Source organism: Xylaria bambusicola (genome assembly GCF_022495145.1).
Source record: "Xylaria bambusicola strain CBS 139988 unplaced genomic scaffold F5B22scaffold_21, whole genome shotgun sequence".
Classification (NCBI taxonomy): Eukaryota; Fungi; Ascomycota; class Sordariomycetes; order Xylariales; family Xylariaceae; genus Xylaria; species Xylaria bambusicola.
Window position 1 is genome coordinate 85,934 of NW_025953574.1, and position 14,028 is coordinate 99,961.

The following is a 14,028-nucleotide window of genomic DNA, read 5'->3' on the forward strand; positions in this document are numbered from 1 at the left end:
TAGTGTGGACAAGGCTCTGGCTGGATAACATAACCAGTGCTGCTTGTTTTGTTCTGGACAGGAAGGACACTAGGAAGGAACAAATGGGCGAAGAAGAGCTCACAGTGTGCGCATACAAAGAAAGCACCGTGGCAATGTGTGTAGGTGCTAGGTAGTAGCCTGGTAGTAGGTAGGTACTAAGGATACCTCGGGATGGCTCAGGTAGTGAGTGAGTGGTATACTTGCGTGGGAGTGCCTTGCGACTTCAAAGCCAGTGTGTATAAAGCCGACGTACGGCAAGTGCGACAAAAAGCAAAAGGTAAGACGCGAGAAGCAAAAGAAAAAGTGGAATGGGATGATGATGATATTTGGGGGCGAAGCCGCAACTCACCTCGTCTATCGACTAAGGCTTTCCCTTCTTTTACCTCTGCTTGCTTAGGTAGGTAGGTAGGTAGGTAGATCTGTTGCGCGAACTTGGTCGAGAGAAATCCGTGGGGAGACGGGCGAGATGGAGGATGCGTGATGTTGAGCCGCTGTTCATGCACAACGCGCAGCAGAAAAAAAAAAAAAGATGGGAAATGGATGGAATGGGTGGAATGGGTGGAATGGAGATGCATCGGCTAAGGGGTGGAAGGGAAGGGAAAAACTGGGGAAGCGCAGATTTCTTGGCTCGCCCCAAGATGCTGCCTACCAAGGTACCAGGTACCTTCTCGTGCTACCTACGTAATGTACCTACCTACCTACCTACATCTAGGTACACAGGCAGCTACTTGCTGTAAGCAAGGAAGGATGTATCTCTTCGCTAGGTATTTCATTGGAGCTGTGGTGCCTACCTACCTACCTATGTACATCTGCGTTATTTAGGAGTACCTATATCGCTACCGGTGGGTAGCAGGTAGGCACCTGGCGTTGGTATCGATCAAGCCTCTACACACAGGTTCATTGGAGCTTCAAGCCCTTGCAACAATTCTTAAGGCTACTTACTTACGTAGTACCCTATATCTCGAGTTCTACCTATGCACTCTCCCTTCTCATCTGGGTATGTAGGTACTGACTCTTCTTGTATGCATCTGTGTTACCTATTACAGCTCACCTACTTCTGGCTGGTTTTCTGCTACATCAGCCGCCAATGCTTGCTGCACATCGATCTCCGCTGGCCTTGTGGAATCGAGGAATCGAAGCCCCTCGGATGCCTTGCCCTCGCACGCTCGTTCCAATGCCAAGAACGCAAAATGCCCGCCCACCACAGGTCGCGCCATGAAAAAGATACCTGGGAATTCACCTTCGCCTTCCGTTTCATAGAGATCCGTGAAGGGTCGGTCTGTAGTTGCTCCGTTGTTAGTGACATGTTGAAGCTCCCCGCGCGATTATGAGGCTTACCAGTAACAGTTTCGTTGACCCAAGTAGCCACATGTTGCAAAATCTCCGTCCTCACTTCCTTGCTAGCAACTGCCGCCGCAAAGAATTCCCAGTCGCTCTTGGTGTATAGATGGCGGCTATCGAGTGGCAGCCCATACCGCTGGAGCACATTGTGGTACCAATCACTCTGCATCTGGTAAACCTCATCAGGGATGAACTTCTTCGGCTTGAGCATTTCTGCGCCTGCATCGCCGATGGGCCTCTGATGCGAATCCCAGCCTTGTCCTTGTCCTTGTCCTTGTCCTTGCCCCTGTCTCCGTGTCGTTGAGTGATCGTCAGGTAAGTGGAAACACAGAAGCGCGTCGGCAAAGAGGTTATATAATGTGGTCCAGCTTCCCCACCAGGTGTATGCCAACTTAGCATGAGTTTTGTCTCTTGATAAGCCAAATCCTTCCCACTTTTCGATGTAATCATCCGCCACGCTACTATAATACTTGGCATCAGCCTCCTCGCCCACTAGATTCGCGATGCCGCTCATTGCTTTGATCCCAACGATTCCTTTGAGAGCCAGGTTGGTTTGATTTGCTAACCAGCCGGCAAAGTCATCCGTACAGAGCTGGTTGGCTGGGATCAATGATTCTCTGACGAGATATCCTGTCCACTTCTTCCAAAGCTTATATGAGTGGCGTAGCCATTTTGCAGCAGCTTTCTCGCCCATGGCTCCGATACCCTTTCTTGTATGATCCATACCATATGCATCGATGTTTAGTGGACTCTTTTCAGGTCCTGATCCAAGAGGTTTTGTCTCTGGAGGTGCGTTAAGAGTAAATGCAGGTTGCGTATTGTCTTTCAGAGCATTTGCCAATGCGAGACCCATGATCAACATGTCACCGCACTCTTCAACAGGCATATACTCATCCTTACCGTCACTGTGTCCAGTAGCATTGGGAAAATGCGCCCCGAGATCATGCATGCTGTAGTCGTTAGGATACTGGCCGCTGAGCTGGTGCTCGAGGAGAGGCTCTAGGAGGTAAGCGAGCCATTGTGGGTTGGTGTATAGGAAGAACGGGAAAGCCGGGAAAATGACATCAACGGTCTGAAAGTTACCATTCGATGAGATCTCCTTGAGAAATATGATGGGGGAGTCGGGAGTTCCAGAGAATTGTGTGGCACCGAGCACTTGGCGGGCAGACAAGGCCGCAATATCCTGATAGTCCTTTGAGCCCGAAGCGTAGGCATCTCTGGCTAATTGATCTGAATAATTCCGTGCAAGATGAATCGCCGTCTTATAGTCGTCGTAGTGATACTGTACCATCTCTTCGGCGGTAAAGAAATGCGAGGCCCACAAGGGCCGCATCAAGGTCAGCCCTCGGGCAGAGGCAAACTGGACCACTGGGTCCTGTGTGAGGGCGAAAGTGAAAACGATGCTGTCATGGCGAAGGGGAGAAGACGTTGTCGTATTCTTGCTCAACCTGAATGTCTTCGAGAACGCAAAGATAGGTTCTTCCTCGAAAATGCCCCGATATGCATCGTCAACTTCGTTCGTTAGCGAGCTCGATTCGGCAAACGCCCTGCGTATCCGACGGGATTCTCCGGATTGATGCTTTACGTTGCTCGGCGCTGAGACATGCAGCGTACCCCATTCAGCGCGGTCTTGAACTTCGGTGAAAAGTTGTTCCCCGGCCCGCGCGATGCGCCAGGTCTTCAGGCTTGTTTTCGAATGACCTACCCGAGGCTCTTCGAGGTCCCATTGAATCTTGCTCCCCCTATCGCCACTTACCCATTCTCCGTTGACGTCTAGATATAGGCTCAAGTCGGTAGAGCCTTCAACGAAACAAGTAAGGTAGCTAGCAGGGAAAGCTTGCCGCAATGTTGATGTAGGGGTGATAGGCGATAGGAACGATAAAACTATCTTTATGTCGGTGCCTTGTATAGTATATGTGAGATTAGTGGTGGAGGCGTCAAAAGTTGCGCCGTCATATTGGGGAAGCGAGATGTTGTAGCTGCAGCCAGTTAGTTGTCGCATGTGACAGTCGCTGTGAGGGGCTGGCCGTACGCACCTCGAGCTGTGGTCTAGAAAGTCTTGTGGGCGGCCAAGCAACGGATATACGGTCCGAGAATGCGGGATAGAGGCCATAACAGCGAAGCCAACCGTTTCACCTCTCCAAAACATGGGCCAGTTCTTCCACGGAGCATCACGGGCGTGTGGCAGCCAAATGCTCAGATAAGGATTGCGCACAATAAGCGGCAGCACAGGAGGCGTCAGAGTCGAGGCATTGGCATAGGTAACGGCCAAAGCCGCAATAGCAGGCCATATACACAGCTTCATGGCCAGTAGCAGGAGGATACTAAGCAGCTTTCATCCGCCCACAAGTATTTGAAGGAAATGAAAAGATTGGAGCGCAAACAGCGGAGATACGATAAAGGATTCTTGTAGTACATAAAACCCGGTCGCTATGATATATAATAGAGTAATGCTAACAATGACGAAAAACCAGAGCAGCTCAGACCATCAATAATCTCAAAGTGAGAATGCGGAGTCCGATCACGAGCTGAAGCTGAGCTGGGGTTTACGAAGTAGTGGAGAGGAGAGTGGAATAGCTTGTAGAGTTGCATTGGGAGACTCCGAGACAGCTAATCGAGAGTCAAACGCGGCCTTGAAAGTGACATCACACCTACCCAACGTCTGCACGGGGTCTCGTCTACCCCGTGTTTCTGCCCGCGTCACTAACCTGTATCAGGTAATAATTAGCAGTAGGGTAGGTAGGTACTGTAGGTACCCGACTACCCGACTGGTGTACTTGCGTTATGAGCAGGTAAATACATAGGTAGTAAGATATCTACATAAGTAGGTACCTAGCACGAGGCGGCACCTCTATCTTACTGTACAGCAGATGGTACCTACCTAGTAAGGGTACTTACATGTAGGGATGAGAACGGTGCAGACTCGCGGGTGCTCTTCAAGGGCTAGGGCCCGAATCACCCGCCTACTGAAGCATTATCAGAGATCCTAATGTACCTTCATCTTCCAAGGCTTGGTAGGAACCGAGGCTCATCCTTAGAGTCAAGTAGGTATAAGGCGGAAGCGGGGCTGTGCTAAGCTACGCGCGATGTGCCTACGAGTACGCAGGTTGCATACTTCATACAAGTTCTAGACGCCATCGAGGTGCCAGATGACGGTTTGGGTTACCTACTTGTCAGGGGATAGTTAGCCAGTGTAGAAAGAGACGTCCTAATAAGTATCTCGGAAAGCTATATATGGTATAGCGAGAGCAATATACGGCCTTATAGTATCGCCCCCATCTTCAAATCTACTTCCTTCATCAAGGCAGCGTTAAATGTAACGCCCTCTTCTTCCAGTGTTTACAACCTCAAGGGTCTGTCTCGCCTACAGCAACGTGTTAATGGCTCCCGTATGTGAAGAGAGGAACAGGTTTCCCGTTTTGTCTCGGCGAGAAAGGCCGAGCCTTGTATGGCCGTAGTCTGTGGACCAGAAACGCCTATTATTCCGCGCCAATCAATGCACATTTTCCGCTCGTTTAGGGAGCCCATCTCCACTACCGGGCCGTACTCCTATGAACTGCACTAGGTAGGTGTTTCGAGCGAGAGGGGTTCAACGAGTTCGCGGGGTGACGACGGATGGGAATTGTCAGGGAAGAAGCATATCTTAGGTTTAAGGTTTGTATTAGCACCTTTCTCCTTACTCACATTGTGTCGAGTCAGACTTGTTCGTTGGCGGCAGAGCAATACTCAGAATAGGAATTCGAATTAGCTAGCTCACATACCCAGAGGACCTGTTTCGATAGAGCATCTCAAATCCTCGTAACCTCACAAAATGGCACTCGCTGGTATGGTCTTCGCTGTCACTGGCGGTGCCAGTGGGATTGGTTTCGCGACTGCTCAAATCCTATCTAAACGGGGCGGCACTGTCTGCATTGCTGATGTCGACCCGGACGCCATGAGCCGAGCGGAGGCCTATTTCCAGCCCCTCAACGTCCCTTACAGCATCACCAAGGTAGACATATCAAAAAGAGACGAGGTCGAGGCATGGATCAACGGGATTGTAGAGAAGTTCGGAAAACTCGACGGCGCCGCCAATGTTGCTGGCATCATTGGCAAACACCACGGTGTCAGAGAAATCAAAGACTTGGATGATGACGAATGGAACAAGATTATTGCAGTCAACTTGACGGGGACCATGTTAGTCAAATCACTATATCCGACCTGAAGTGCAAGGCATGTAACAGATGGCAGGTACTGCCTGAGGGCTGAACTTCAAAAAATCGTCGACGGAGGCTCTATTGTTAACGTCTCTTCCATCCATGGGTTCAAAGGTACTGTGCTGAACTCCCAAGTAAGTGTCATTCGCGGATGAAGCTAATTACCGGTTTAGGTTTCGCGAAGTACGGTGCATATGAGTACGTGGTTTCCCATATCTTTTAAGCCTGATGAGACTATAGTCATCTAAAGTATCACAATATCCATGGCTGATACTCGCGGTGATCGCTGCTTGGTCCCGAGCACATTCAAAAATTGTTTTGTATGAAATACAATTACTCACAAATAACTTCTACAGTGCCAGCAAGCATGGTATCATTGGTCTGACAAGGACCGCCGCCAAAGAAAACGGCCATCGAGAAGTCCGAGTGAACGCGGTAGCACCCGGCGCTATCTTCACACCATTGATGGAGAAGGCGTGGAAGCTCCACGATTACACCCCAGCAAAACTCATTCGAGGAACACCTCCTGAGCCGGAAGCTGCTTTTGAGCGCCAAGGTACATCTGAAGAGGTTGGGTCGGTGATCGCGTTTCTCTTGGGACCAGATAGTAAGTACGTGACTGGCACTGTCCAGTCGGTTGATGGAGGCATGTAGAATTAGGCAAAGGGAATACAATGCAATACGGAAAGGCCTGGGAGACTCAGAAAACGTCGTCAGGTTCAACGGCATGATTTCGCCCATCGTCCCGAATGTGCTTGAGTGTTTTGTCTCGTTTCATGGGCTTTCGCATATCGTAGGCGTCTTCGCCGTGTGCGGTGGGGTCGTTGACATTATCACCATAGTAATCCTTGACGACGCGGTAAACGCTATACCCCATGTTTTCGTAGAACCTGATTGCTTTCTCGTTGCTTTTGCGGACAAAAAGGTCAACGAACCAGGCATCGGCAGCCTCAGCACCGGCCTCGAGTTTTTCCGTGAGAATCCTGCCAATACCCAAGCGACGCGCTTCGGGAGCTACAGTGAGGGCGGTGATGTGGGCGTGCCATGGAAGATAGTGCTCAGAATGCTTAAAGTAGTCAGGCGAACTCTCGGTCTTGCCCATGACTGCAAGGAAGGTTAAGAGGACATCATCTCATGCGGTGGTCGTACATGCAAAGGAAGACCTACTGTAGCCCAGTATGTTTCCTTTGTCGTCAACAGCAACTTGAAATAGTGATGGCCATTTAGCATAGTATTGCAGGTAAAACCCTATGTCATAGGTTTCGGTCAGGGGGTCGAGATTGCATTTGGCAAAACGATTGAGATCAGCCGGAGTAAAGGCACGAAAAGAGGTCATGATGTTGGCGCTGGCGGATGCCACAGCAACTTCAACATAAGTCTACTTATGAAGAGTGTTGAAATAAGAAACTCATTTAGCACAGAGATAGCTATGGGCCACCTTAGCGGGGGAGTAGTTACATCTTTCTCTCCCTCTCTCTTTTTTGTCTTTTTTTTTTTCCTTTTTTGTCCACATGTGTCCATTCTCTGGCCTCCTCCACCTGTGTACCTGCCAGGTAGATAGGTAGGTACTTGTAGTTACCTAGGTAGGTATATAATGTAGGAAACTACCTACCTACAGTACATGCAGGCACCAATGGTAATAGCTGCGTAGGTTACTACCTACCTTAAGTACCTACGGAGCCTACCTAGGTACGTACTTACCTATGTAAGGTATGTATGTATGGAGTAGGTACATATGTAGGTACTTATTATGTAGGCAAGCATGTATTTACATGCCTGGTTTCCTGATGATACATCATGATATCGGTGCCTATCTATTATGTACACATTCAACTAGCATACAGTTGTCATTGTCAAATGGTGAAGACTGCGTTACAATCGAAAACCACTTGGTCCTGAACTACATACCTATCCCTGCCCTGCACAATCCAGAGCTATCCGGACAGTGCATTGCAATAGCCTCCAAAGAGTTTCGCCCAGCCAGAATAGCGGCCATGCACTTACTTGCCAACTCATCAGCCATCCCACTACCGTAGGTATTTAGCTTCTCCAATATAGCTGTAGCAGTGTCATATACTGGTCCCTCTCCACTCATCTTTGGCCAGCTAATTTAACAACCCGCCCATTCTTGCGACCAAGTGATACCCAACGCGTATCCATCTAAGGACGTTTGCGCCGAGTGAGACAAACTGTGACAAACACACCATCTGGCGCATCCGGCATTGTTGTTCGCCCGCCCCACGCTGGCTCGCAGTTCCAACATCAAGTGAGCATCAAGTGAAGAAGAGGCCATGTCTCGATCACCACACACCCCGCGTCATTCGCGGCACTCGTCGAATTTTGATGCGACTTACGCCAGCATGAGCCCCAACGCGTCCCCCAGCGCCCGCCGCCAGTCCAAGTCTTCCTTTCACGAACCTCTGACGCCTCTTCGCCAGAGCATGAACGAGGCTGAATTTCACGAGCTCGGCGGCAGTGGCGCCGGCGGTCAAGATAACGGCCTAGGGAACTTGGCGGACGAATTGGCGGACGCTTTATCAGGATCTGGGGACGAGGACGAATACTACGGTGATGATTACGAGCCTCAGGAGCAGCAAGGCGAGCCCCTCGACGGCGTGAGGGACAGTGGTGTCGATGTCACAAGCCAGATAGACCTGCCTAGTAGGACAAAAAATGGCAGTTTGAGCGTACCTTCACCAACTACTCGTGGCCATCGCCGGACGGAGAGTGCCTATGATGGTAGCGAATATGGCTCAGAGTCCGATCTCGATTCGCCTGGTATGCCACCGAGCCTGGTTGCGAAGATGGATGCAGTTGAGTCGCTCGCACGGAGGGGAACTGAGAGCACAGGAAGTCCTGCGGACGGCGTGTTCAAACGGGTGACAGATGGTTTGAGGGACCTCGGCTCTCAGTCGGGGGTCGAGGGCAGTACTACAAGGTCGGACTCTAAATTTCCTATCCAAATTTGCGAGGCCAGAGTCATGCTGACTTGATTCCATAACAGACTGATAACTGCGCACTCTGCTATGGCGACACATCTAACACATCAGACGAGGCAACTACACAACCTTACCTTCCCTTTGCTTTCACCGCTGGTTGCTCCACCCGACCCGGAAACCATCGATGCCTTGCTACCAATACTCGCAAGCGTATCTAATGACATGCCGCGGCCCGCCACCTCGGCCTTCGACTCGTTGGCGGCGTTACACTCAGTTACATCAGATCTAGTGCAGACACTGAATTATTTATCCGACACTCTACACATGTCACGACAGACAACCACGACCGCTACTAGGAGGCTTAGGACAGCTAAAGAGATGGTATCAGAAATGAGACGCGAAGAGGAGCTCAAAGAAGAAGGCGAAAGGTGGCTGGCTAGAGGCAACTGGGGAGAGAGGTTACAGAACCGCGAATGTGCCGGCGTCTGTCGGGACGTCGTTGGTGGATTTGAGGAAGTTTGCAACGGCTGGCGAGCGCGATTATTAGCTCAAGCCGAATCGGCCTAGAGAACGAAATGATGATGGAATTTGGGGCTTTAGTGGCAACCTGGAGAGTGACTAAAGCTTTCCTTTGGTATATCGGACAAGACAAGATCTGGAGGGTAAGATACCGAACTTGCGATACATGCACATACTTATTTTCCCCTTTGTGGCTTGCTGGAAGGAAATTACAGGGAATGATGCGCCCAGAATAGAATTGGGCGTTTGTTGTACCCTTGATCTCATCTGATAGGCAGATACGGCATTAGAATCTCGAGCAAGGAATGCATTAGAAAAAGAGAAAGAAAACTTCAAAACACTAGCAGCGAGTCTCATACCCATACGAAAGTAAGACACAAGGTGACGATTTCTGAGATGTATTGTTACGGTTCACGGAGGTTATATAATTGTACTTCGAATTTGAGCTATTCAGCGACCGAGCGTGCTGAGTAGCTATCCCTAGCCTACCTGCCTCCTCCATGTTGCTGTGTCAAAACACGCTATAGTTGTACAGAAATATAAAAAATAAAAAGTCCACTCTTGGTCATACTGACCAGAAGGTACATTTCGATGGAAGGTGTAGTTTGGAATATGAGCACCTAGCCCACAATATTGTTTCTTGAATGTTTTCCTTTCGTCAACTTAGTTGCTGCTACTATCCTTGCGCAGTATCTCAGCTACGTCAGCCTCGATGCCGTCACCTCCCAGATCGGGAAAATCACTCGTGTCTTCTAGGCGTCGCTTCTTAGCACCGTTGGCTGAAATCTCGACAGACTTAGACGGCGAGCCTATGGAGGACGTTGTCTGCATGGTCGGCACGACGCGGCTGAAATCCGTGTCTTCTGGCGGGAATTCAGGCGACCACTCGGGTGCTGGGTTGGGTTCTGGTTCAAAGTCTTCGTCGTTCGACAGCGGCGTCAAGGCCTCCACTTCCGGTCTATCTAGCTCTACAGCTGGCTCCTCCTCCTGAGCATTGCCAGTTGGATAGGGCTCGTCATTTGGAAGTCCGGCCATGATAGCCTTCTCTATTTCCTCCTTCTTATCTTCAACCTTGAGTCTCTTTTGCATGACGTTCTCCAGTTCGTTCTCATCTTCTATCAAGGCATTCCTGTTTGCGTCTAGAAGCTTTTGGAGCTGGTTAACAAGCTCTCTTCGTGCCTTAACTGATTGCTCTACTGCGCCCTCTGCTTGGGCTAATGTTTTGAGCAGACCGCTCAGTCGGGCAGCGTACACCGGAGCCGAAGGGACGGTACTGCCCGGGGCCATGAGACCATCATAGTCTTTGTTTGCAGAAGTCATCGTAGGCTTTGTGCTCAAGGCCACCTTGGTGACATTTTGTTGTGGCGCAACAAGAGGTGTTAACTCCGCTGGACATGCGGAAGCTGAACCGAATATGGAACCACCAAGTCCGGCCTTGGTGCTGCCACGAGCCTTATCAAGATCTGTTTAAGGTGAATACACAATGTCATTGAGCCACAGGACTGCGATATTGCTTACCATGGATTCGGGCTTCGACGGCTTGTTGAATAGGCCCTTCAAAGACACCACGGTCTCTCCAAACGTCAACCACTCTACGGATGCGTTGCTGGACGTCGTGCGGTGCGCCCTTGTAGGCAACAGCAACAGCTTCGGCGATAGCGGGCGAAAACGAGACGAGAAATTCTTCCTTGCGACGGGCTTTGGATTGCTGTGCGACTTCTGCAAGATCATGTCAGTCAAAGTTACGTGCATATGGACCTGACTTTGCTTTGGCTTACCATTTGCGAGGTAAATAAGGCTCAGGCGTTTGTGACTGGATGAATCTTTCAGTTTCTGCAGCCAGAGCTGGGCGGTGCGGTCTGCGTGACGCCTAGTGACAAACAGTCAGTATGTAGAGCGCACCACATAGCGAAAGCAGCAGAAACAGATGATTGGAAGCCACAGTGATTGCCGAAGCCAGGGGAGATCGCAATACCTGTAAAACATAATCCATTGAGCTACGCTAACGATACTGTCTTGCGTCTCAGAGAGAGACGAGAGCTTGGCAAGGACAGCATCATCGTTGTACGCCATGGCAAAGGATCGTCAAATATCGACGTAAATGTAACAAGCGCTTCTTCTGTCTCCTGAAAGCAAGATACAAGATACAGTGTGTATGCCGCTGATCACCCAAATCCTCGTCCACGTAGACGTCAATGTAGACGAGCGACGACGGCGATTGGGTGTTTGTTTCAGACGTTTGATAGGTGAGGGTTTATTCTTTAAGTCAACAACAATCTACGAGTGAAGTCGCAAATGCTCATTCAAGCTGAACAAGGCAGTGCGAAAGCAGATGGCTGATCGATGCTGACTCTAGCTACTGTGAAAATACCCCCAGAACTAACGTGTCCTCCCAATTCCGCATAGGTTCCAAGAGACGAGGTCAGTGTTGGAGTGCGATGAACATGGGTGGCGACGATAATAGACCTATTTAAAATACTCCTGAGTCTTGTCTCGTAACTCAGGCGGCCGAAAACACGATTATCCTTGTTGTAATTGCCTACTCTACTGGCAGTGATAGTTGGTTGCTCATGTGGAAACCATGTAAACACAAGCTATGTAGGGTGGTGTTGTAGGGGCTAATGGGTGCACGTGATGATAGGTGAAGCTTATGAGGCCAGATAACATTGGCCCAATCAGCTCATAACCTTGGAAGGGGGAACGTACCTGCCGAGCCCTGCGTAAGTACTTGCCTTTCTGTGCAGTAGGAAAGCATCCAGGGATCTATCGAGGTACTTAGATACCTAGGTAGGTAACTTTAGCTGACGCCTAGATACCTATGCAAGTGGCTGAGCTCCACTGTGTTTAGACTGTAGACCTTACATCGCCAAACGCAACATCAAGGATATTGACCCGTCCAGCCAGTCCTTTGCCTTCATTTCAGAGAAGTAACGGTGTTCTTTACAGCGCAATCCGACCTACAAACACTAGCTCTCGCCCACGCTTCCCCTTTACGCTCATTTCACCATAGTCCCAGACACCGATATCGATATGGCCGACCGCTTCCCGTCCTTGGACGACTTCGACTCGGGTGGTAAGCTCTAGGCGGCATTGCGGCAGATTTCGCGGTCCCTATACTTACAAAACCGATGTGTAGCACAAACTGAGATAAAGGACGTTGGCTCACCATCTGCCGATGACTTCCTCGCCCGCGAGCGCGCTCTTCTGGGAGATGATGCAACACAGTTCGCAACCGGTAACGAAAGCGCTGCTCTAGCCGACCCATCAGGCGACCTCCTCGGAGACGAAAACACCGGCAGCAACGCACAGTTTGAGAGCCAATTCCCCGATCTCACCTCCAATGAGGTATGTATCGAAACTCAATACTATTGTACACTCTACACGCTAAGGCTTGTTCACTGATGATTCAGCAGCAAGTCGGTCCCGGGGGCAGCATTACCGGCCCCTCTGTAAGCTATAATTCTGGCTATGGTACCTATGTGGAGGAAGAACAAGAGCCAGAGGTCATCAAGCAGTGGCGCGAGAAGCGCGACGCCGCCAACACGAAGCGAGCCGAAGAGTTTGCTACCCAAAAGGCCCAGACGATCAAGGAAGCTCAGGAAAATATTGACGAATTCTACGAAAACTATAATAACAAGAAGGACAAGATGATTACCCAGACCCGTAAAGACGAGGAGCAATTCCTGGCTGGTCGCGACGACACAACATCCGGTGGCACGAGCTGGGAACGCATTGCCAAGCTTGCGGACGTGAGCGGCAAGGGACCGAAGGGTGGTGCCAGTGGCTCGGGCAAGGACCGCTTCCGCGAGTTGCTGGTTAGCTTGCGGAAGGACGAAAAAGCACCCGGCGCCTGAACACATCTCACACTATATTTGCAAGTATGTATTGTTTGGTCTAAGTTGGTTGGTGCGGTGATGAGGCTCACCCAACCACAAATTCGCGACAACCAGATTTCGGAGTGTTTTAGGTTGTATTGTAGACAAGTCAGACGCATTGATGAGAATTCAGTTTAGCATCACCGTCGACCCTAATCCCGTGGTGTCATGGCGTAATGAATTTCAGGGATGGTTCGGTATCAAGCCACAGAACAAAAGAGATAGAGGGAGCCGATGGTAATATGAACACATTGCGTGAACGACTCTATTGATGAACCTAGTAAAACTTCCTGGGTGTGCGTGCCGGTTTGTATCATATGACCTCCATTTACTCATGTACAAGATGTTCGCTTCTTATGCCTTGCCGAACCAAGTGTTGTAGCCCAAGACCTTGCGGCCCATCATGTACAAGGAAGCTAGACGCAATTGTCAGAAATAGAGCGTAACGATGACTATGTCGTTGGTAACAGACCTCCGAGGGTACCCCAGAGGAGGACCTGGTAGGGAACCATGAGCATGTTGCTTCGGGGGTGCTGCGTCATATTCAGTCAGTCGGAGAGGCTCGGCACCGGCAGAGGAACATCACTAGAGGACGGTAGATGACATACAATCTGCCACAGTCGGGTGTGCTGCTTATAGGCTTGCTGGTAGAAGCGCTGGTACTGGGGCACCTTGTTCGGGGCGTTGACCATACTGCGTTGCATTGCTCGTCAGCATACTCGGATGTAGAGCGGCAGAGGAGCCGGGCTAGAGGATGCCGTGCAGGCCATTGGCCCGTCATTTGTAGTGCGAAGCTCTCTTTCCCTCCGAATCATAGCGTACGTACCCCATTGTGAAGTTTGGCGGCGAGTATATTGATGGTTATGCGAAGAAGGGGACGGAGGTTTGGACGACTGAGCTATGGACCAGAATCAGGCGTTGATAGATTGATTGGTCTTGTCCTTTGGAATGGTTCGATTGGACGACAGCCTGGTTTGACTAGTCGTCTATTCCTCGGCTAAATAGCTCAAAGTACTTTAAGTACCTTTGAGCCTAATCGGGATTAGCGTTGTTGAAGCTTGACTTGCTGGGGGTTCATTAGCGCGTCATAGTGGGCGGTATCACGTAGGTACCTACATATAGGTATACATTTAGGAG

General features: G+C 50.1%; 7 protein-coding genes across 7 annotated transcripts; 3 read left to right on the plus strand and 4 right to left on the minus strand.

Annotated features, from left to right (window-relative positions):
- Positions 1-773: 773 nt before the first annotated feature.
- Positions 774-3,996, minus strand: F5B22DRAFT_606976 (DUF1793-domain-containing protein). The gene is made up of 3 exons (XM_047974958.1): positions 3,399-3,996; positions 1,360-3,341; positions 774-1,300 (listed from the first exon to the last, which is right to left on the minus strand). Exons 1-3 carry the CDS (start codon positions 3,665-3,667, stop codon positions 1,062-1,064), a joined length of 2,490 nt encoding a protein of 829 aa, XP_047830657.1. The 5' UTR covers positions 3,668-3,996; the 3' UTR covers positions 774-1,061.
- Positions 3,997-5,173: 1,177 nt separating this feature from the next.
- F5B22DRAFT_656051 (short-chain dehydrogenase) lies at positions 5,174-6,684 on the plus strand (the record flags this gene model as incomplete). The annotated part of the gene is made up of 4 exons (XM_047979936.1): positions 5,174-5,538; positions 5,593-5,672; positions 5,732-5,756; positions 5,915-6,684. 4 exons carry the CDS (start codon positions 5,174-5,176, stop codon positions 6,210-6,212), a joined length of 768 nt encoding a protein of 255 aa, XP_047830658.1. The 3' UTR covers positions 6,213-6,684.
- F5B22DRAFT_184888 (N-acetyltransferase 5) lies at positions 5,913-7,049 on the minus strand. Its single transcript, XM_047969453.1, has 2 exons — positions 6,726-7,049; positions 5,913-6,662 (listed from the first exon to the last, which is right to left on the minus strand). The coding sequence occupies exons 1-2, from the start codon at positions 6,892-6,894 to the stop codon at positions 6,259-6,261; spliced, it is 573 nt and encodes a 190-aa protein (XP_047830659.1). The 5' UTR covers positions 6,895-7,049; the 3' UTR covers positions 5,913-6,258.
- Positions 7,050-7,758: 709 nt separating this feature from the next.
- F5B22DRAFT_184944 (uncharacterized protein) lies at positions 7,759-9,090 on the plus strand. The gene is made up of 2 exons (XM_047969455.1): positions 7,759-8,496; positions 8,563-9,090. Exons 1-2 carry the CDS (start codon positions 7,850-7,852, stop codon positions 9,062-9,064), a joined length of 1,149 nt encoding a protein of 382 aa, XP_047830660.1. The 5' UTR covers positions 7,759-7,849; the 3' UTR covers positions 9,065-9,090.
- A 439-nt stretch (positions 9,091-9,529) lies between these two features.
- F5B22DRAFT_184926 (RNA polymerase II-binding domain-containing protein) lies at positions 9,530-11,632 on the minus strand. The gene is made up of 4 exons (XM_047969454.1): positions 10,992-11,632; positions 10,795-10,886; positions 10,535-10,735; positions 9,530-10,479 (listed from the first exon to the last, which is right to left on the minus strand). The coding sequence occupies exons 1-4, from the start codon at positions 11,087-11,089 to the stop codon at positions 9,680-9,682; spliced, it is 1,191 nt and encodes a 396-aa protein (XP_047830661.1). The 5' UTR covers positions 11,090-11,632; the 3' UTR covers positions 9,530-9,679.
- A 414-nt stretch (positions 11,633-12,046) lies between these two features.
- On the plus strand, positions 12,047-12,870 carry F5B22DRAFT_646633 (clathrin light chain; the record flags this gene model as incomplete). Its single annotated transcript, XM_047978760.1, has 3 exons — positions 12,047-12,089; positions 12,153-12,361; positions 12,430-12,870. 3 exons carry the CDS (start codon positions 12,047-12,049, stop codon positions 12,868-12,870), a joined length of 693 nt encoding a protein of 230 aa, XP_047830662.1.
- A 375-nt stretch (positions 12,871-13,245) lies between these two features.
- F5B22DRAFT_646634 (uncharacterized protein) lies at positions 13,246-13,583 on the minus strand (the record flags this gene model as incomplete). Its single annotated transcript, XM_047978761.1, has 3 exons — positions 13,246-13,307; positions 13,364-13,424; positions 13,500-13,583. 3 exons carry the CDS (start codon positions 13,581-13,583, stop codon positions 13,246-13,248), a joined length of 207 nt encoding a protein of 68 aa, XP_047830663.1.
- Positions 13,584-14,028: the final 445 nt, after the last annotated feature.

Excerpts from the sequence above, each read along its gene's own strand:
- F5B22DRAFT_606976 (XM_047974958.1), bottom strand. The coding sequence starts at position 3,667 with ATGAAGCTGTGTATATGGCCTGCTATTGCGGCTTTGGCCGTTACCTAT. Across the intron at positions 3,342-3,398 it reads TTTCTAGACCACAGCTCGAG|CTACAACATCTCGCTTCCCC; the intron begins GTGCGTACGGCC and ends AACTGGCTGCAG. Across the intron at positions 1,301-1,359 it reads GGTCAACGAAACTGTTACTG|ACCGACCCTTCACGGATCTC; the intron begins GTAAGCCTCATA and ends GAGCAACTACAG.
- F5B22DRAFT_184888 (XM_047969453.1), bottom strand. The coding sequence starts at position 6,894 with ATGACCTCTTTTCGTGCCTTTACTCCGGCTGATCTCAATCGTTTTGCC. Across the intron at positions 6,663-6,725 it reads AGGAAACATACTGGGCTACA|TCATGGGCAAGACCGAGAGT; the intron begins GTAGGTCTTCCT and ends CCTTCCTTGCAG.
- F5B22DRAFT_184944 (XM_047969455.1), top strand. The coding sequence starts at position 7,850 with ATGTCTCGATCACCACACACCCCGCGTCATTCGCGGCACTCGTCGAAT. Across the intron at positions 8,497-8,562 it reads GTCGAGGGCAGTACTACAAG|ACTGATAACTGCGCACTCTG; the intron begins GTCGGACTCTAA and ends ATTCCATAACAG.
- F5B22DRAFT_184926 (XM_047969454.1), bottom strand. The coding sequence starts at position 11,089 with ATGGCGTACAACGATGATGCTGTCCTTGCCAAGCTCTCGTCTCTCTCT. Across the intron at positions 10,736-10,794 it reads CCTTATTTACCTCGCAAATG|AAGTCGCACAGCAATCCAAA; the intron begins GTAAGCCAAAGC and ends ATGATCTTGCAG. Across the intron at positions 10,480-10,534 it reads CGTCGAAGCCCGAATCCATG|ATCTTGATAAGGCTCGTGGC; the intron begins GTAAGCAATATC and ends CACCTTAAACAG.